The sequence below is a fragment of the Dermochelys coriacea genome, chromosome 8 (genome assembly GCF_009764565.3).
Source record: "Dermochelys coriacea isolate rDerCor1 chromosome 8, rDerCor1.pri.v4, whole genome shotgun sequence".
NCBI classification, from domain to species: Eukaryota; Metazoa; Chordata; order Testudines; family Dermochelyidae; genus Dermochelys; species Dermochelys coriacea.
The window spans coordinates 12904279-12924839 of record NC_050075.1 but is presented as its reverse complement, the minus strand read 5'-3'; the positions used below and the strand labels follow the sequence as shown (position 1 = coordinate 12924839).

At 42.4% G+C, this 20561-nt stretch overlaps 1 protein-coding gene across 22 annotated transcripts in view; it reads left to right on the top strand.

Annotated features, from left to right (window-relative positions):
• TCF7 (transcription factor 7) overlaps positions 1-20561 on the top strand; it is a 126157-nt gene that overhangs the window by 84933 nt on the left and 20663 nt on the right. For 14 of the 22 annotated variants that reach the window (XM_038414504.2, XM_038414505.2, XM_043490821.1 and 11 more), the window contains 6 exons: positions 5287-5419; positions 9302-9392; positions 13664-13750; positions 16378-16488; positions 16877-17039; positions 17961-18068. In XM_038414504.2, coding sequence (XP_038270432.1) covers positions 5287-5419; positions 9302-9392; positions 13664-13750; positions 16378-16488; positions 16877-17039; positions 17961-18068 — 693 coding nt within the window. The remainder of the gene's footprint in view (positions 1-5286; positions 5420-9301; positions 9393-13663; positions 13751-16377; positions 16489-16876; positions 17040-17960; positions 18069-20561) is intronic. The other 8 variants (XM_038414506.2, XM_043490832.1, XM_038414501.2 and 5 more) reach the window with 1 other exon arrangement.

The following is a 20561-nucleotide window of genomic DNA, read 5'->3' as shown; positions in this document are numbered from 1 at the left end:
AGATTTACCTTCAAGATTCTCTCAGGTATTAATGTATTGTTTGCAGGAACTAAATCCAGGCCTTATCAAAAGGGGAAATGATGCCCCCTGTCTTGAGTATAGGCTTTCATAGCCGTCAGATCTGTTTTTACAACTTGCAGTGTCTGGCAGCTTATAGAGAATCTGATGGTGACCAGTAACCACGATGGGTCCTGGTTGTGAACAAATACGGACTAAAATATTTAAAGCTGTGAATCAAAGTAGAAGACACCTTCTCAGTTTCTCAGCATCTTCCCAGAACCTTCCTTCCTTCTCTCTGTTTGTCTAGCTCAGGAAAGAGGCTCCCATTGCCAACTTGCTGTTCGAGAGGAAGCAGCACCCCCAGACAGTCCCTTACTGACATGCTTCTCCTGCCTGTTTGCTTAGGGCCTTGGCCTGCCTGATTTGTGTGCCAGGCCAGGAGTAGTAACAAACGGTATTACAAACAGGTGAAGGAGTAATTTAACAGGAGCGGGGGGAAAGGCTGGACTTATCTTGGTGTACGCAATATGTTTTCCATCTGAACTGACAGAAAATCTGAGTAACTGATTTGAAGCCCTTTTGTATGCCAAGCCCTGGTGTCCTGCTTTGCATCTAATGGGAAAAAAAAACAACTGTCAGTTTGTGCCTTTACTGTGACTGCATGACCTTTGTGTTTTATTACTTTTTATATATATTGGGGATTAAAATAATGATGAATCACGTTTTTTTAAATGGCCAGCTGTTTTACTCATTGCTTTAGAAACCCACAGTCCACACATCAGAAGAGCACAGGACTGTACCTCCTACCTGGATCAAATAGTAGAATGATGCTCCACTTTAGACCAGATCGGATGTGAAAGAGTGAAAATTCTGCCCTTTTGTGGACAACAGAAATGCTTAGGTTTAGATTTTTTCAAAAGCACTTGGCACTAGTCTAACTCTGCTCCCATCTAAGTCAATGGGAGTTTTATCACTGATTTCGAAGGAGGCAGAATTAGGCCCACTGAGCATTTTTGAAAATCCCACCCTTAATGTATCAAGGGCTGGATTATCAATTAGGCAGGTGAAGTTGCACATATAATTTTGCTTGTGCCTAAGTTCTGCACATAAAGCACTAGCTGTGTGCACAGATCAGATATTTATACAAGCAGATGGGTATAAGGGTGATTTTTAGTGTGCACAGACAACTGATTTGCACAAGCCTGCTGGCTATTAATGTATTAAGTTAGGAACGTGGAGATATGCATATAGAGTTGCATATCCTTAACTTTGAAAGTCTGGCACTTAATTAGGCTTCAACTATAGCTAATTTTGGAAATATCCCTGAAAAACTATTCCAGACTTCATCTCATGATCCAGAATGGTCAAAATTCAGTGCTTCATGGTAGAACATCTAAAGATCCAGTGTTTGACTAAACACTGAGTTTGGAGAGTTGCTTTGCTTTCATTCTTAAATAAAATTTTATGTGCTGCTTTGTTTTATTTACTTGAGCAAACATTTGTTGGTGTATACAAATGTGAAGTAACAGTTTCTACTAGCACAGATTATTTATTTTCCAATTAATACAGAGATGCTATATAAATGCATATTGTATTTTTTTACCCAAGGATTTTAAAATACTTCATACAAGTTCAGCTTTGCAAAACTGCTGTGGATTATGCATTATTATCCTCTGTTATAGATGGAAAAAAACCAAGACACAGAAGCCTGATTCTCCACTTTCTTCTACCTGTGCAGATTAAGTGTGAAACTGCTATGAAATCAGAAAAGTCATGTTTTATACTCACATTGTACAAGTGTAAATGCTAAACCAGATGAAAGGTAGTGAAGAATCCAGCCTAGAGATAAGTGACTTCCCTACATCTACACAACAAATCATTTGTAGATGCTGCAATAGAACCCAGGAGAGCTGATTCGGGGTCCCCTCCTTTAACTACTGATCAGCATTTGTATGTGGTCCACTCTTTTCCTCCTAAAACTTGTACTATTATCAGTCCTAATGTTGTCTGCAGATTTTCCCTGGGACAAATCCAGTCTGTTTCCCCAATTATGGTGAAGTCAGTTTGAGTTTAAAGGCAATTGTGGGCGAAACTGGGCAAGTATGAAACAGCAGACATGCTTGAGGCAGACAGCAAAGTTTGTGTGTGTGTTTTCCTTAAAGCACTGCAACTGTTTTAAACAAGTTCCCTTTTCTTTGCTCCAACATGCAGAAATATTCTGCATTGTGCTTAACACAGAAGCCTGATTTCACAAAGATTTCAGGACTTGATTGCTCTGATGGTGTAACAGAGAGAGGGGGGAGACAAATGTTTTTTCTGAATTTGATTTTGTTTGCTGCATCCTTCAGATTTGTCCACGACTACTAGGAAGCTACTCTGAGGTTACTCAGGTTTGGCAGGGTAGAAGGTATAGATTTAGTTGATGTTTGGTCTGGATGAGTGCTTACACAACATTCAGGAAAGCCAGTGTTTTCAAAAAGTGTCCACTAAATACGGGTTTCTCCATTTCTGAGAACCATTCATGAGACGTTTTGGGCCTGATTTTCAGAGGTGCTGAAAACCTAAAACAAACTAGAATCAGTGACTAGTACGTGTAATCACAGGTTTCAGAGTAGCAGCCGTGTTAGTCTGTATTCGCAAAAAGAAAAGGAGTACTTGTGGCACCTTAGAGACTAACAAATTTATTAGAGCATAAGCTTTCGTGAGCTACAGCTCACTTCATCGGATGCATTTGGTGGAAAAACCCAGAGTGTTCCAAAGTGTGGGCCTAGAAGCTCCTAAATTCTGTGTCCTGGAATGTACTTGACTCAGTGTAAAACCTACATAGGAATCTTTGGGGCCAGTCTTTCCTTTAGGTATTCCAAAGTATAGCTCAGGAATCTGGAGGGCCTGTTCCCAGGACACACTGTCCTTTTGCTTCTATTTGTTCTTCTTTACTTTTTTGCTCCTTCCTTTCTTCACCAGCCTCTGAAGGGATTGTGCTCTTTCCAGAATCTCTACGTTTGACACCTGTCCCTACTTCAAAAACACCACTGCCTATGGTTTAGCAGAGTCTGAGGCAGGGAAAAAGAAAAGGAGTACTTGTGGCACCTTAGAGACTAACAAATTTATTAGAGCATAAGCTTTCGTGAGCTACAGCTCACTTCATCGGATGCATTTGGTGGAAAGTGTCTTTGTAAGTACAAATTAGCATAGAAGGGCAGTTTGTGCTATTTATTTTCTACCTTTAGTCACACACTTTTCTGTGCCATTTTTTCTTTGTCATATAGGGCAACTAAGAAGGGGTAATTTATCCCTTTCCTTGAAATCATTTTTCTGTGTGTTCTTTAAGCTTTCTTTCAAGGGATTACGTTTTTCTGCCAATAGGGAAGAATTTGGTAGTTGAAGTGGCTAGATGTAAAGTGTAGCACTTTATACACTAACAAAGGTGACTAAACTTATTCCAGAGATGAGGGCAGTGGCTTCACCAGATGTTACTGAGCATGCTCAGTCCGTGTGAGCATGCTCAACACAAGCCAAGCAGCAACTCGGGGGGGGGGGGGAAGAGGCAAGGGGTGCACATGACCTCATGTGTCCCCCCACCTCCTTGCATCGCCTCTGACTCATTTCCTCGACGTCTGAGAGCTCAAGAAATAGGCATGCTTCAAGTCTGCTAAACTGAGGGGCCCCTGGAGTCAAGAGGGCTGGGTCTCTGTATTAGTGTGCACCTTTGATATAAACACACCGGGCCTATCACTTACTTTAGAAAACACATGTTCACATTTAGATTTAGAAAAGAGAGAGAGAGAGAGCACACACACCCCCACGTGCCTCAGCAAAGGGAACTGGCAGGGCAAAACAGAGGGTGCTAGGATAGCAGTACATTTGCTACTCAGTATCATCCTGAGATAAACAAGGTATTGTAGGGCCAGGGGTTTTCACAACAAATTTTTTGGTGGCTTCAATGTGCGGCCACCAACTCTTGGTGGTGGCCATGCTGACAATTTTTTCCTAAAATACTGAATTAACTTTAGGAAAAACAAATAAATATGCATATACACATGTCCAAATCATTCTAATTTATTGAATCTTTTTTCAGACTCAAAAATAATGTAGTTGTCTCTGTTTACTGAGCCTAAACAGAATAGAAACACAAATAAGATGCTCTGCAGGTTCTTGTCTTTTTTGTTGTTGTTTCTTTTGCTTTTTTGGTTGCTTTTTAAAAAAAAAATACTTGCTAGCTAGTAAGTCTGCTGCTGTGAAAAGTGATATTAACAAACATACAAATATCACTTTTCACATCAGCAGACTTACTCAGTCCTGGCAAGCCCAGGGACAAATTAAGCCTTGGATGGGGAGGTCGATAGGGAGACAGTGAGAGAAACATGACAGGCTGGTGGAGGCAGCAGGGGGTCAGGGATGATGGGGGTGTGAGCCCCACAGCTGGGGTTGGAGCCCGGTGGCCAAAGCCTGCTGCCCATCACCCCAGGGCTGGAGCCCAACCCTACCGTCCCCAGGAACATTGGGAATTCACTATCTGCTTGCTCCTCCAGCATTTGCGTCTTCAGAGGGAGGGACCCTGTTTTGCCCCCTTTCCCTCATCACTGCCCAGGAGGCTATGGCCACAAGAAAAGCCACTGGTGGCCACATTTGAGAAATGCTATGCAGAATAGGTAGTACTGCAGAGTTTGAAAACGTCATGTTGGTTGTGCTGGTCCAGGGTAACATCATAAATATTACAAAACAGTGTTTTATTTTACTGTGATGGTCCAAAATACACCAGTTTACAGCAGTGTCACTGCTGGCGTGGATCTTTCCTGTAAGGGACTGTAGCATTTATTTATTTATTTAGGTAAAGCTATTTTTCTGCTCTTTCTTTGAGAGGATTTATTATAAAATTCTCAGCATCTCACTTCCAAAGCCAGGCCTATAGAGGGTACTTGCAGTCTTAGGCAGGTAGGAATGGCTACTTTCATAGATCATAGAATACCAGGGTTGGAAGGGACCTCAGGAGGTCATCTAGTTCAACCCCCTGCTCAAAGCAGGACCAATCCCAATTTTTGCCCCAGATCCCAAATGGTCTCCTCAAGGATTGAACTCACAACCCTGGGTTTAGCAGGCCAATGCTCAAACCACTGAGCTATCCCTCCCCCCCAAAGTCTCTGCTCCAGACCTTTTCTGTTGCTAGGAATAGCAGTTCTAATGTTATTTGCTTAGACACTTAAAACCGGATACTCAATATACCTGGATTGTAAAGCACAAAGGCATAAATTGCTGAAGCCTTTCCCCTCCCCTTGTATTTTACAGTCCAACAAGGTTCCTGTAGTGCAGCCGTCCCACGGAGTCCATCCACTCACCCCACTCATTCCATACAGCAACGAACATTTCAGCCATGGCTCCCATTCACCACACCTGCCAGCCGACATCAACCAGAAACAAGGTAACTCTTATCCTACGTAAGCTTGTTGGGGCAGGGGTCCTCATGATGACTTAGAAGAAGGGGCTGATGCCATAAGCTGTTGACATTAGAGTTGCTACATAGCCAGTGTTTTTCCAGCATGGCCAGATTCTTTAATCTATATCCAGTTTAAAAAATAAGTTACCATCAATGCAAACACTAAGTGCAGCGAGCCATGGACAGGTAGGGGCATCAGCTAGCAGGGGAATTGCTTGGGATTTAGCTCCTTGAGGATGCTTTCAGTCAGGGCCAAGAGAGGCTTGAACATCAAAAAGTGTCTGCCTTGATCATCCATTTTGCTTAATTCTCCATGTAATAACTCCCTTTGTAGCCTTAGAACAGACCAGAGTCTGGGGATGATTCACAAAAGTCAACCAGAAAATGGAAAGTAACCTTTCCTTTGACTCATACCCAAACAGTTGTCAGGTTGTCATTATGAGAAAATAAATGCTTGAAACAGGAAATATTTTGACTAACTGGGATCTGTGTCTAGCGTGTAGCTGGATTTTTACAGTCTGCAGCCGTGCGTATGTGGTTGTCACACAGTTCGAGGATTTGGATTTCTCTTATTTGTTAATATAATACATAGCAGACAATCATCTCAGGAAGAGTATAGAGGAAAGTATGATAAGGAGAGGTTAGACCCTGTGCTGTGAAAAGTGAATACATGTGTGAATTTATCATAAATCATTTTTGGTTTGGGGGCTAGTGAGAAGCTGCTGTTATATGTTGTATTGGTGCAACAGACTCAAAATCTTCCAAATCCATCCAAAGCTGTGCTAAGAGTCACAAACTTTGGGCATGTTTCAGAGGGCATAGTTTCAAGTAAAACTAGGTTAATTTACAGCTTTGTGTCAACCTAAATTCTGACAGGGATCTTGAACCTGGAAGTCAATGGAAAACTCCAGGTGCATACACAAGATGGTATGTTTCGCACCAAGCCCTGCATACCAAAGCCACATGGCTACCTACCGTTCTAAACTTTATATGAAGCTATCCTGCCAACACCCCCATTGAGAGGTAAAGAAATGAAGTGTTCCACCCACACAGTATTATTGCTCACCTTTTGGAATGGGGGAATTTTCTGTAATTTCATACAACAGTCACCAGTCCACGTAATCTCTATTTCTAAAGATTCTGAGTATGTTGCAAAATGATAGTTTCGCTGAGTTACGAATGCTGCCAAACAATGTGCCATAAAGTAAGGGGAATGGCTAAGGAGGTGAGGGTGATTTGTCAGCAGTTTGAACCCTAGGGGCCACATTCTGGTCTCACCAGTGTTACCCTCAGTAAATCCACAGACTGCTGAGGATTTACCCCCATGGAACAGATACCAGAATATGTCTGGTGTTTCTTTCAGACAGCAAATCGCTTGCCAGCCACCAGCATGTAATAAAGTCATCAGAAAAATACAAAGTTAAATTAAAACCTATTAGAAGCATAGCTAATGGCAGATTTCCAAGTCTCACAAAAGTGGCAAGGGAAGATTTTATTTTTTCCAATCTTGCTTGGCTCCTGAGGGAATATAACACAATGCACCTTATATCAGGCTACTCTTGAAAACTACTTGCAGAACATAGCTCCATGACTCTTCAAGGGCCTTTGAAAGTCCCTGCCTGTGAGTGTGCTTCAGGGACTTCCTATTAGTATGTAAAGCTTTAAACAATAGAACACCAGCCTACCCCTGGGACTGGCAGCTGCCCTATGTCCTTTCATGAAAATTAAGATTGGCACTGGAGCTGCTAATAGTCCCACAGCATAAATCTCTGTTGAAGACCCATGAATCTAGAGTGCTCTCCTCCTGGAGATAGGCCAAACTACATCCTCAGTTTTCAGAGTAGCAGCCGTGTTAGTCTGTATTTCCAAAAAGAAAAGGAGTACTTGTGGCACCTTAGAGACTAATAAATTTATTAGAGCATAAGCTTTCGTGAGCTACAGCTCACTTCATCGGATGCATTGAGCTGTAGCTCACGAAAGCTTATGCTCTAATAAATTTGTTAGTCTCTAAGGTGCCACAAGTACTCCTTTTCTTTTTACATCCTCAGTGTCCTTCAGGACAAGGATCTATTGGCTAATACATAACTGGAAGGTTATTTGACGTTCTGTTGTCACCAGGTAACTATACAAAAGGTCAGTGTTGTGTTCAAGGGATCACTCATTTCATATCCTTTCACCACAAGGCATTTCCCTGGCAACATCTCACTCTTCATCACACAGACAGATGCACACATGCTCGCTCTCTTTTTCTTCCCACATGGGGGACATTAATCTGGGGATCTTTCTTCTCCATGTCCCTTTTGGAGGTAGATACCTAAAGCCTGGTTCTGGGTTTTAATCCTGTGCCAAGTGCAGTGAGAGCAAAGCAGGGTGCTTATGTTTTTCAGTTCCCCAATTCCGAGGGCAGCTGAAGACCCATTTGGCCCTCCATACAGGAGCAGCTTCAAGGCTGCTCCTACTTCTTCCCAGCTGCCCAAGGCTCCAAGAGAAGCTGTCCTGAAAGCCAGGAAAATAGCCAATATATAAAGACTCTCTGGCTCTACCCCCTTTCCTCTAAGCACACTCTGTTACCGACAGCTGTGAAGAGCACCCAGGGAATCCCATTAACAAAGGGGAATTCCCAGCTGGCCACATGAACTAGGTTTATGGCTCCTTGACACCAACAGAGCAGCACAAATAGGTTGTGGTGTAAGAGAAAATCAGGCCCTTAAAATCAAGACCTCTCTGAAATGGAATACACAAGGGACGCTTAGAGAAACGGCCCTGAGGAAAACTCATGAAAAATGCCATTATGGATAAAGAGGGCATAATAAAATGGCAGGAAGCCACAGGGAAGGAAGGCCTTGCTCCTGAATGGTGTCATTGGTCAGCATTGCCATGACCACCATCAGGAAGAGTTTATCTGTGATGAGCAGGAGCAGTGTGAGTGGAAAGAGAGGAATAGAAACTGATGGGCTGGAACAGAAACGCAAAGCACAGTGTTGGTTGGCAGGTGAGTGTTGTGGCCCGTGGATGAACAAAACACGGAGTAGAGGATTCATCCTTTTTCTGCAGTAATATTAGAAGGTTATTGCTTTGCCCTGCCCCCCAGCAAAGGGCTACACCGAAGGGCAAGTCTGGGAGTGAGCCTCCCAGCCCTGGTCCACGGTGTTAGCAGGGCTCACGCTAGCCCTATAAAAATAGCTGGCTAAATGGTGCTGTGACCTTGCCTATCAGGCTGGAGCTTGGACTCCCAAGCCCCACTCCCCTCCTGCCCAGAACAGCGCTTGAACCACAATATCTATTTTCAGAGTGCTAGAGAGAGTCCAATCAACACAAGTCTGTGGAGCCAAGCTCGGAGGCTTGCTCCCAGATGCAGTGTAGACACAACCAAACCATTAAAAGGGATAAATTGTTGTACCCTGTCATTTGGAACGATCGTGCAAAGGAAAAAAGCTTTTGTCACACATGTTTCTCTGGGCAGGTCTGCGCTAGAAGCGCTACAGCGCGTCCGGTGAACACGCTGTATGCTGATGGGAGACATAATTACTACACCTCTGTGAGAGGTAGAAGCTACCTTGGCAGGAGAGCGTCTCCTGTGGACATAGTGCCAGTGTGGACAGCGCTTAGGTCACTGTAACTTGCATCGCTCGGGGCGGGGTGCACGTGTGTCTTTCTCACATCCCTGAGCAACATAAGTTACATCCGCTTAAGCGGTAGAGTAGACCTGGCCTCACGAGTCACAAACCTACACTGAGTGGCTGTCCTTGGAGTACATGGAAGTAAATATAGAAGTTGAAAACATATTGATGACCAGAAACCTGGAAATGCTAGTGCTTGCTCTTTCCAAATTTCCTTCTCTAACCAAAGTCTTGATCCTCTGCTTAGGTGTACACCGTCCTTCCCAAACATCGGATATCCCTGGTTTCTACTCCCTCCCTCCTGGTGGGGTTGGACAGATAACACCTTCTGTGGGATGGTAAGTGTTGACAGTTTATCCAGGGCCTCAGCAGGCAAACTGAGTGTTGCTCTTACACCTGCATCCTAAGTCACACCAAGGTCCATTTACTCTCTAGGTCTTTGATCCACTCTAAATAGTATAATTTACTGGTGCACAATTTGTTTACCAAAGCACTTTGCAAACATTAGCTCTTTAATCTTCACAAATGGCCCCACCTGTGGACTCACAAGGCCTAATTTCGCCTGTGAGGTTGGCAAGTAGTATCACCCCCATTTTGCAAATGGGAAGCAGAGACACAAAAAGAAGCAAAGGGATTTGCCCCAGGTGACTCAGCATCAGAGCTGGGACTGAGACGCTGGGCCACTAGCTAGGTCTCTCTCTACATTCCCCAATGCCTTTCATCATAGCGTATGACCTTGTGTAGTGATTTTTAAAAAAATAAATAAATAAAATTGAGAGCTGCTTAGGTCAGCAGTTCATTGCCCATCCTGCTTTAGGTGTAATCAAGGCTTCTTGTTTTGAGAGAGATACTAGCTCTGGATTTAGCCATGGGCTGTTATTTTTGAGCATATCAAACTTTGGTGTCCTAGCCCTGCATTCAGTCCACCAGAAGCTGCCTTTCAAAAAGCGTAAGACAGAAAAACACAGTATGGCAGAGAACTGTCTCAGTGGAGTACACAGAAAGCTTGCTTGCCCAACAGCAGGATGTGTGTGTCCTGACATTATTCAACCCATGATCTCTTGGAATCCTGCATTCTGAGTGGCCCAGAGACATATGTAAATCCTTTACTCCTTATTAATTAATATTTTTTTTGTAATTAAAACTGAGTGACTTTGAGTACTCTTAGGAACCAGGTCGGGTGAGTCAGGACATGCCATTTTTGCGTGATTTCTCTTCAAATTAGATTAACATTTTCAGTGAGTACCATCACCATTTCCTGATAATATATTGAAATTGTAGAGACATGAGGCAAGATTTACAGCTGTAGGGTGAGTATGGGAAAATACCTCACTGACCATTTGCATGGGGGAATCTTAAGGTGAAATAATCAATGGACAGCAGCGTGCAAAAGTTTCCTGACTGTTTCTCTTGCAAAAACCTGATATAGACATGTACCTATCTTAAAATGAGAGAGGTGAAACAAATGATGTGACATGTTGACTAGATTTTCGTTTATTGTTAGTGTTCCAAATATTTAACCCCAAAGAAACAGAGACGGAGGCCAGCCTTAGATTTATGTTTGGCTGTGAGGAGATTAAATTTTGCTTTCTGTCCTAACCCAGCTGCTCTTGGCCGATGGTTTAACTCCTTAGACAATGCGATTCCTCCTCAGGACAGACAAAGAGAGACTGCAGGAGTGACTATGTTGTAACGTGGGGGGGGGGGGGGGAAAGTTGGAGAAAAAAGCAGCTACTTGGCCAAATGCACAGCTGGGAGAATGGGAAACAGTTAAAAGCAGCCTAGTTACATAGAAAAAGTCTATTTCTCAAAATGTGTTTGTTTGTTTGTTGGTCAGACAGGAAATACATTCTGCTGACAGCCGGCATCTGGCAGGATTTGGCGCCTTTAACCAAGTTAGTCAGACAAGTTCATTAATGACTAATGAAACCGATATGGTAAAATGACAAATAGAAAAACAGCCCTGTGGATCAGAGAGCAGACATTTCAATTAGCACTTTTACAAATAGGAAATGTAAGTAATGTAGACTTTTAATTTTTAAAATAGTTGTCTGCTTGAAATTTACAAAATTCCATAAAAGCACTTCCCAAGGTTCCCAGTCCTAAACTTAGTTTGATCCTTATTTTTCAAGATCTGTTGTGAACAGAAACACATGGTAAGCTCCAGTAAGTTTCAAGCTTGGCTTCCCCCAGAGGAATGATGGGCCTCCCAAAGGGAGTTCCCAGTCAGAACTGCCTCTGAGTTATGTAAATGAAGAAATTCTGCGTTTGAGAAGTGCCTAGAAGCAAAGATGGCTCTCAGCTGTGTCCGCTTAGACCTTCTGTGTGTGTTTACAACCCAAATGCTGTATCTCTCCCCATGCACTTCAGGGAAGTGTGACTGATATTTTCAAATGTTTCATCAAAGAGATAGGTCACCAGTTTATGCTTTTACAGAGGTTTGGTGCTTAAACAGTGTGGAAACTAATTGTGTAGGAGAAGAAACACTGCAGAGACCCCTTGTGCCAATAACTAGTGCTGTGGTATGTGGACACTTCTTAAGGTTCACTGTTCTGGAATGAAGCTGACTTCAAACGCAAAGCGGTCTTAATACAGGAAGCAGCTTTTCCTTAGCAAGCTGCCTAACAAGAGTTCAGCAGAAATGGTCTTTGTTCCTGCTGAGCATTTTGAGAAGAGGAGCTGCAATAACTCTCTCTTTAATTAGCTGGGATGACAGTCAGGAACTTCGAATAAAAACGAATTATAGTCCAGTCCAGTGAGTTTGATCGCTGGAGCCTGACAACACACCTTAACCAAGAGCCTTGTAAACTGTGTCATTTGCACAGCTCACCAGCTTAACTATGCACCAGGTTTGCTGCTGTCTCATTATTATGTTTTCCTCTTTGTCTAAAAGCTGTTCTCTCATCATGGGGTGATAAAAATCTTTAATTGTACATTCCCAGCGATCATGGATTGGTTTTGCAATTGAATTAATTTGCATGTCAAAATCACTTTGGATAAAGGCTGGAGTGCCATGATCCTTTTATATTCAGATATCTTGGCCTCTAGAGTAATGAATGTCACTTCTGGATTAACTTTGAATGTTTTCTCGCCCCTGGGGCAGGAATGTTAAACTTCAAAGGTTGTTTAGGTTTCCTGATATATTGTAGCACTTGGCTGTTTGTTGACATGTTTATACACTACTAACTTCTAAGTAGTGTGAGGGGGATTTTTGACTGGCAGGTTGTAAACAGAGCAGGCCAGTTCTCAACCATGTGCACTAACTTTAATACACACAGAGCTTTTTAGATTTCATCAAGCTGAGAGACAGTAATTCACTGAGTGCCATAAACAAAAACCTTGTTCTTTCGGGTTTAGGGGCTAAGTACCATGATTCTACAGTTATGGCCCTTCAGAGCAGGCATCGCAATTACCTCTGTCTGAACAGCACCAGGCAAAAGGCAATCCCAGTCCTTTGCAGGACATCTGGATGCTTCGGGGATATAATAATAATAATGGACCTCATTTTCAGAAGGGTGGGAAATCAATTGAAGCCGTTAATACCAATCATGTTCAGTAATAATGATTGAGGCAGCATTTCTGTTCTAAACCCCAATTTGCTTGTGCTTAGCAAAAAAAAACAAAAAAAACAAAAAAAACACACTCATATCAGTTTCTTTAAGTTTGAAACTTCATGCCCAACTTTAAGCCTGAGGTGAAATAATTTTTGGAAAGCGTGTAGAAAATCCATTCTGATGGTGGTATTTTAACCTATCTGAGCATGAAAAAGTTTTTCATTGATTAAGAACATTACTTGGAAATTTGCACTCTTGTAACTCCAAAATAGCTTCGAATTCCAAACCTGGCCCATACACAGTCCTGAGTATGGAATGTAAGTGTTACTTCATTTGAAGAAATACATGGCCTGACCCTCAGTTAGTGTAAATCAGCATTGCTCAATTGAAGTCAGAGTCTTCAGTTGAATTCAATGGAGCTACACCAATTTTCAACATTTGAGAGTTGGTCTCCTACTTTTGAATCAGATCATTTTAAAATGGTATAATGCACAGTGTGTTATTTTCCTTACGGACTTAAAAGATCTACCAAAGCCTGCTACTCCAGTGATCCCAGGTGCAGATATTTGATTGGTTGACCATTCCCCTAATCACCAGAGTGGGACTGAGGCTGATTTTGAACTTAGCAGTTCCTTTTGGTTATTGCACAGCAAGTGTCTATGCCTTGTAAACACCTTTTCAGTTAGGGTGCGCACTACTGAACAATGTGTTCCTACAGTAATAATCCACCTGAACCTTTCATCTTGATACCTGTATAGCAGATTTTAAACTGTTTAGAGCTAATGAAGTGATACACCCACATAATGCTCTAGTATTTTTCAACATTTGGGGGAAGTTAGGATCCACATTCAGATCTGAACTTTGCAGTCTGGGTCCATCTGCATTACCTCTGCACTGAGGTTGGAAAAGACAGATGGTTGTGGCATACATTCTAGCCGCTGGAGCAACTAAGGCTTTCACATCAATGAGTAGCAATGAGTCCAATTATAGAGGATATTTTTAGGAAAAGCCACACGGATGTAGATGCTTTATAGACTCTTTCTTCCCGATCCCAGGCAGAGCCAGTCTGTCTATCCGCTTCCGTCATGTGGATTTAGACAGCCGTATTCGTCAGCGCTCTCTGCTGGGGCTACTTTCTCCAGGTAAGTATGAGCTGTGTGAGACAAGACAGCAGCTCTGCTGGTCTCGCAGCTTGCGCCATACAAGCTTGCAGCAAACTGCAAACGTCCAGGGAGGGGCTGTCAAGCTTTCAGAGCAGGGAAAGAATTTTGCTTTTAGTCAAGTCTTTCTAAAATCATAAAAACATTGAGTTTCCATGGAGAAGCCACAAAGATTTGGTTTTAATCAATAAAAAAAAGTATAAAAATATAAAAAAAAATCCCCCACTATCAATATTATAAAGATTGGATGAGGTCCAGTTTTTATATACAGTGTCATTGCAGCCGCTCCAAACAGCTCCCTTACCTTGAACTGTAATCTTTACTAGAGATAGCAATGTTCCTTTCCTCAGTAAAATGGACTGAATTATGTTGTGCGGAGACTGACATGTTTTACTGGCTCTCGGTCAGGTTGTAAAGCTGGCAGAGAGTATGATCACTACCAGTTATTTTATTTGTCCCCATGACTGCAAAATTTAAACATCTGAGCCTTTTAAATTCCATTTGTCTCCTGCTGCACTTCTCCTCATCCTTCTACTGGAATGCAGGGTTGCTATGCTGCATCACTGGATTGTTGGAACCAACTCCTTGCTGACCCTTATTGAAGCCTCCCCACAAAACTTAAAAACCTAGGGTCAGGTACTTAGCAGGTATAGAACAGTATAGTTCCATTGACTTCAGTGGATCTCTGCCAGTTTAGACCAGCTGAGGATCTGGCCGCTAGAACACAATAAAACTTGCATACAGAGCAAGTTGCATTTTGCAACACAAGCCTAGGACACTGGAGTACTGCAACGTCCCTCTCTTCTCCATACGTTACCCTGGCAGATTTATGAGCATGTTAGGCCCAACTCTGCCTTCATATACATGTGCACAGTTTCCACTGATTGCACAGGCATGCCTGTTAACACAATTTGCCCCTTAAGTGTGGATTTGTCCTACAATTACATAGCACTAGAGCGCTTACAAACATGTTTGGACAAAATTATGAAGAGTTTGTTACAAACGCTTGCATTGTTCCTTCAGCCGACCAATAGCAAGCCCCTATGCTCCTGTTGGTCTCTTCAGCTAGAATGGATTAAGCCCCATGGGAGTTTATGTGCAAGCAACATTTGTTCGCATCTCCAGCTTTTGCTTCTGCTATGTGTTGTCATGATATGTAGGGGATAACATTCAAACTGTTGTTGAAGGCATTCTTCAGGGACTTATCCCTGGAACCGTGGCAGGAAAATACAGTCAGCCTATTACTTTAGTTTTCCACCATGCTGCCTGAGGCGACTTCTCTTGTCTGAGCATCTAAATAGACTATAAAATGATAGAGAGGAGTTTACAGTCCTCAATGGTTGCCCAAAAATCTCATCTTGCATGGTGTTGGCATTTTCACATATACTATAGAGTGGGACAGGTTTTGCAATACTGTAGACAAAAAAGAACACCTTGTCATAGGAGGATCAAACTCCACAGTGTGGCCAATGGATCAAATCAAAACATCTTTTTTTTGTGTGTGACAACATCTCATGAACAGTTGTTTATCTCCCAGGGAAAATTCTTGCTCTCTCCAAGCTCCAGCCGTAAAATGGCAAGCTTGGCAAAGCCTGGCTATAACCTCAAAAATCTATACAGAGCTAATGAAGCTTGTAAGCTAGTAAAACCTCTTATGAACTCATTTGTGTGTTGGTGGATAACGTGGCTAGGGCTGCGTGTACCTCCAAGGGTTGCAGTTTGATTTGTGCTGACACTCATGCTTTTTCTGTTTAAAAAAAAAAAAAAGGTGTATGGGGGTCCTAATTCAGATCCAAATGTTGATGTGGTTTTGGTTTTTGCTGTAACACTAACAAAAATAGTGTGACAACCGAGATCTGAAAATGCCTTTTTTTTTTTTTAATAAAAGCTGCTGATCACTGTAAGGCTAGATTACATTGCAAATTAATTTTTATTTAAAAAAAAAAAACCCATGGAATCCGAATGCTGTTCCAAATCTTTTCTGCTAATCAGTTTGGCTACTATGTTATCCACTCATCCGCTGTCATCATGACAAAGGAATACTCAGCAAGGATGTATTGATGGATGAAGCCAAAGTAAAGTATCAAAAGACCCCAGGCAAAAGGCATACCTCCCCTTTGTAAGTGTCATTCTTCAGGTGAAATCAAACACCAAGAGAAGCACTGCTGCCTTTATTTAACTACTACTGCTAGAGCACCAGCAGTGATGGTTAGGCTTGGCAGATCTGCAGCACCTTGGCATTCCTAAATGGACCCCTATTATTATTTCAGGAAGAAATGCTTTCCCTACAAAATTTCAGAGCGGCATAAGATAAGGGATGTATCTCAATGATTTGCTTTGTTTACTTCGGTTTAGCATTTGTTCCTGTGACTTATAAACAACTCAAAGAGTGCCATCTAGTGAGAAAAGATGTGTTCTCCATCTGCCAGATGTGACTACTGATGGAGAGAGCTGTACCCAGCCACCCCTTTCCCTGTTCATCTGGCAGTAATGTTCTGCAGCCGGGTCTCTCTCCCATATCCGAATCCTCCTTTAAGTGCTGAATCCAACCATTTATCTATGTGCTACACAGAAAGTCCCTGTGATCACTGATATGCCCTCTATTGCAGGTTTACACATCCCCTGATGCTGAGCTCTGGAATGCACACCACTGGAATCCCTCATCCAGCCATAGTACCCCACTCTGGGAAGCAAGAAATGGATCATTATGACCGGAGCATGTAAGTCAGCAAGTCTTGAGACAAGGGTGAGACTATCAAAATGATCTCCTTAACTATTTAGTCCTAGTCTCAATTATTCCACTGTTTGTATGGGAGGAGACACTTGGGGTGATAAAACCCTATGGAGGCCAGTCGTGGAACGTTTGCAACTCTGTCAATTCGACAAGCAAGGCTGGCGGCACTACGCTGTGGCGCCAATGTAATGATGGGCATGATCGTTAGAAGGGTCTGTGCCCTAGTTGCATAAAATATGCATTAGTCTATGTTTGAGGTCAAGTGTTCTACTATTTAATATTTTCACAAGGAACAATTTCTTCTGATTACTGTTCAGTTTGGATAGCTGAGATGCAAGAGCGTGATTGTTACTGACCGTTTTGTTTCTGTCAAGGAAACCCCAACCAGAACCAAAGAGAGAGAAGGAAGCCAAGAAGCCCACTATCAAGAAGCCCCTGAATGCTTTCATGTTGTATATGAAAGAAATGCGGGCAAAAGTCATTGCTGAGTGCACCCTGAAAGAAAGTGCAGCTATCAATCAGATTTTAGGAAGGAGGGTAAGACCACAGAACAGAACATATTGCTTGCTTCTAAGCAAAGCCATTCTCTTCTTCACAATCCCATAGAGAGAGAATTGATCAGCTACTTAACAACAAAACTATTACCTGTGAGGCTTTGTGGAAAAATCAGGGTTTCTTTAAATGTGGTCTGTGTACTAGTGACTCCACAGAATAAAATGTTTAGATGAGCAAACAGTAGGAATGATGGGGGGGTTCCTTAGAGGGATGAAGCCCATGGGAAGGTCTCTCCTCTACTAGTGCTTTTTAAATAACATTTTAAAACCACCAGGGTAGGTGCCTTTTATGTACTGTTACTGGAATGAATGTTTACAACCCCCCTTTCAATATATGGGGGCAGAGGGGTGAAAATACAAGATTGTTACTGATAGATCAGTGATGTGTAAACTAAGCACTCCGACACTGGATCCTAATTTAAGGGGTAGTATGACTAAGGCTGCGAGTTTGTCACGGAGGTCACAGATTCTGTGACCTTTGCAGCGGCCAATGCGACTGGCTCTGGGGCTGCCCTAGCAACTCAGGCAGCCTCTGGGCCAGTCACACCAGCGCCGAGCACCACTAGCTACATAGAGAACCTTCACTTTTTTCCCTGGGGAAGCCAATTAGCCATACCACTGCAGATTCAAGGGTCAGCCTTGCATCACATACCAGTGTTTTCCTCAAGCAGGTAGCGAGCTGCTCACTTTTAAAAAAAAAAAAAAAAAAAGTGAGCATTGTCCTTATGCCACTGTAAATATCCAGCATCAAATTACCCTGATGGAACTCAGCTGACATGAGCGGCGCTACACCAGGGATAATGGAAGGAGAGCCCATCTAGCCCTCATCTCATTCTGACAGCAAAGGGAGATGGTGATGAAATGCATGGAGGAGTCTCACAATGGACACATTTTTTTGTTGCAGTGGCACGCACTGTCACGGGAGGAGCAGGCCAAGTACTATGAACTGGCCCGGAAGGAACGGCAGCTTCACATGCAGCTCTACCCAGGCTGGTCTGCTAGAGATAACTATGTGAGTGCTTAATGCAGCTAGGGACTAAAGGCCCCATCTTGGCAGCATGTTTAGAAAGCTATAGTTGAACTTTGAAAAATGTCACCTGCTTTATTTAACAGCTGTCCCTGATACCATATCTCCCGATAGCCATGAGGCGCACCAATGCACTCATACAGATAGGTGATAGAAGGGAGGGTATTCATATACCCAGAGGCATAAGAATATATGTCTAAGCAGTATGTTAATTTTTTTTGTCTGGGGATTAATGTATACTTTTGGCAAGCATGTCACATTTCCCAACAGCTGCTAAATGGTGTGTTTTTTATTAACAAGGAGGTTTGCTTACTTATTGTCTTAGGTAGAAGCTCTAATAAAAATACCCAAGTTCATATGAAAAATAAGTAGAAATCAAAATTATTTTTAAATTACTTGAGTGGTCATTGGCAATATTAGTCCTATGGAAATATACTCCTATGATGTGTGGCCTTAGGCAGTCAGTGGTTTTCCATCTATAGTCCATGGACAACAGAGGAGCATTTTGTGGTGATCCGCAGAATGGAACATTTTGAGAACCACATCTTAGGGTGGGGTGAAGGTTAGGAAAGGAGTGGGTCTAGGAGGAAATCTCAGCCTCTGAATGACAGATCTAGAGAACTCCTGGCCTAAGACATTGATAAATCGAGAGTTGCAATGACTTCCACAGTACTCACTATAGTGCTTGTTAGGCCCTTTTCCTGAATTCCTTAGGGGGATCAGCTTTATGATTCAGGAATAACCGAGAGAAAATCCTTCTCCTTTAATATGGCTACCTCCCCTGTGGAGACTTAATGGTTTAAAGACTTTATACTCATTTATTATTTGTTGATGGTAGCACTTACTTTGCTGGTAAGATGGAATGGTCCCTACTTTAAAGAGCTTGCAGTCTAAAGACAGACCAACAGACAAGTCAGCAGAGGTTAGGGGCAATAGGAAACGCACTTTTTTCTTTCCTTCTACTTTGTGTTTGTCAGGAGATTTACTGTAGGTGGCAGTAGGTCTTCAAGAGTTCCTTAACTGTGGAAAATATACAGGCTTTGCAGATACACTCCCTTACTGGTTAAGCCGTCTCTCACCTATCCTTATAGTACTCTATCATAATTTTAAAAGCTATTTATTTAATCTAAAAAATCAGAAATATTCCTACTGAATGATGTGACATGTAACATCAATATAGTTTTGCTCTGGGGCTGATGCTTCTCTCACTTAAGCTTTGTTTTACACCTGAGTAACTCCACTGATGTCACAGGAATTGCTCCTGATTTACACCAGTATGAAACTAGACAAAGTCCTTTTATAAGTTTGCCAGCTCTGGCTTAATGTACAGAAGCAGCTCTATTGCCCAGAATCAGTCACTGCCCTAAAGTTACTGGAAATAGTGTCTGTATTTTCTGTTTTCTTAACTATACAGAGCATAAAATATTCATAAGCTGATTCTGTTGTCTTTCCCACCCATATATAACAATTAACCAGTAGTGTTAATTAGCTATAAAGATACTGTAACAACTTTAATGAGCTTTGGGGAATTTCAAATGGGATCCTTATCGTTTCTTCACTCTAATTCCATTTACCATGGTTATATCCTCTCTTAACCATTATTATGACACTTTTATCATTAGCTGAGTTGGTGGCTTTTGGACTTTTTCCAATATTGTTTGGCTTGCCATGTATTAGGAGAGAATTCCACAACAGTGGAGGTAATGATCTTCATTGTACAGATTCTAGTTCTGGCCTTAGGTTAGCAGCCTATTTCGGTTAACTTTCAATCCATTCATGATTCTGCTGTTATAAATAAGGGTATGAACCTACATCAAGGTAAGCACAATGTTGTCTGATCAGGGCTCATATGCTGTGTTTGCAGGATGATTGACTCCCTGAGTAATAGGTCTTTGCCTGACCCTATGATTCTAAAGGGGTCCCAAACAAATGTTATGTTCACGGTGTTCAACTAAAACAGGAATATCCAAACATGGTAGCACCAGTGGTTGTACTGTCTGGGGACTAAGCCTAACTCTTCCATGAGTCTCCTGTCAGAGCAGGGATACCAGAGGCAGGTGTTTTTATTTTAAATTACCATTTCAAACTAGTGTCCAGAATAAGGTTGCTGAATAGGCCACCAAGAAATGTGCTCCGCAAACATCTCAGCTGTCACTGTTGGATTCAACCCATTGCAGTGTCAGAACAGCGTTCCCCACCAGTTGTTGGGAATGTGAAGCATGATCTGAAGTAACCAGTGGGGAAGGCCATGAAGCACTCTGAATGTTGGGATTTCAAGTACCCATAGGCTATGTCTACACTTAGGGCGGCATGTAGAGTACATACACTGCAAAGCAGCCTAGCATAGGTATAAATAGCAGAGTAGCTGGTAAGGCACTGCTTAGGTGAGTAGAGTAAAGACATCCTAAGGTTCTGGCGTATGTATCCTACATGGCTCTCTGCGCACCCAAGCCATGCCTTCATAGCAGTTAGTGTAGC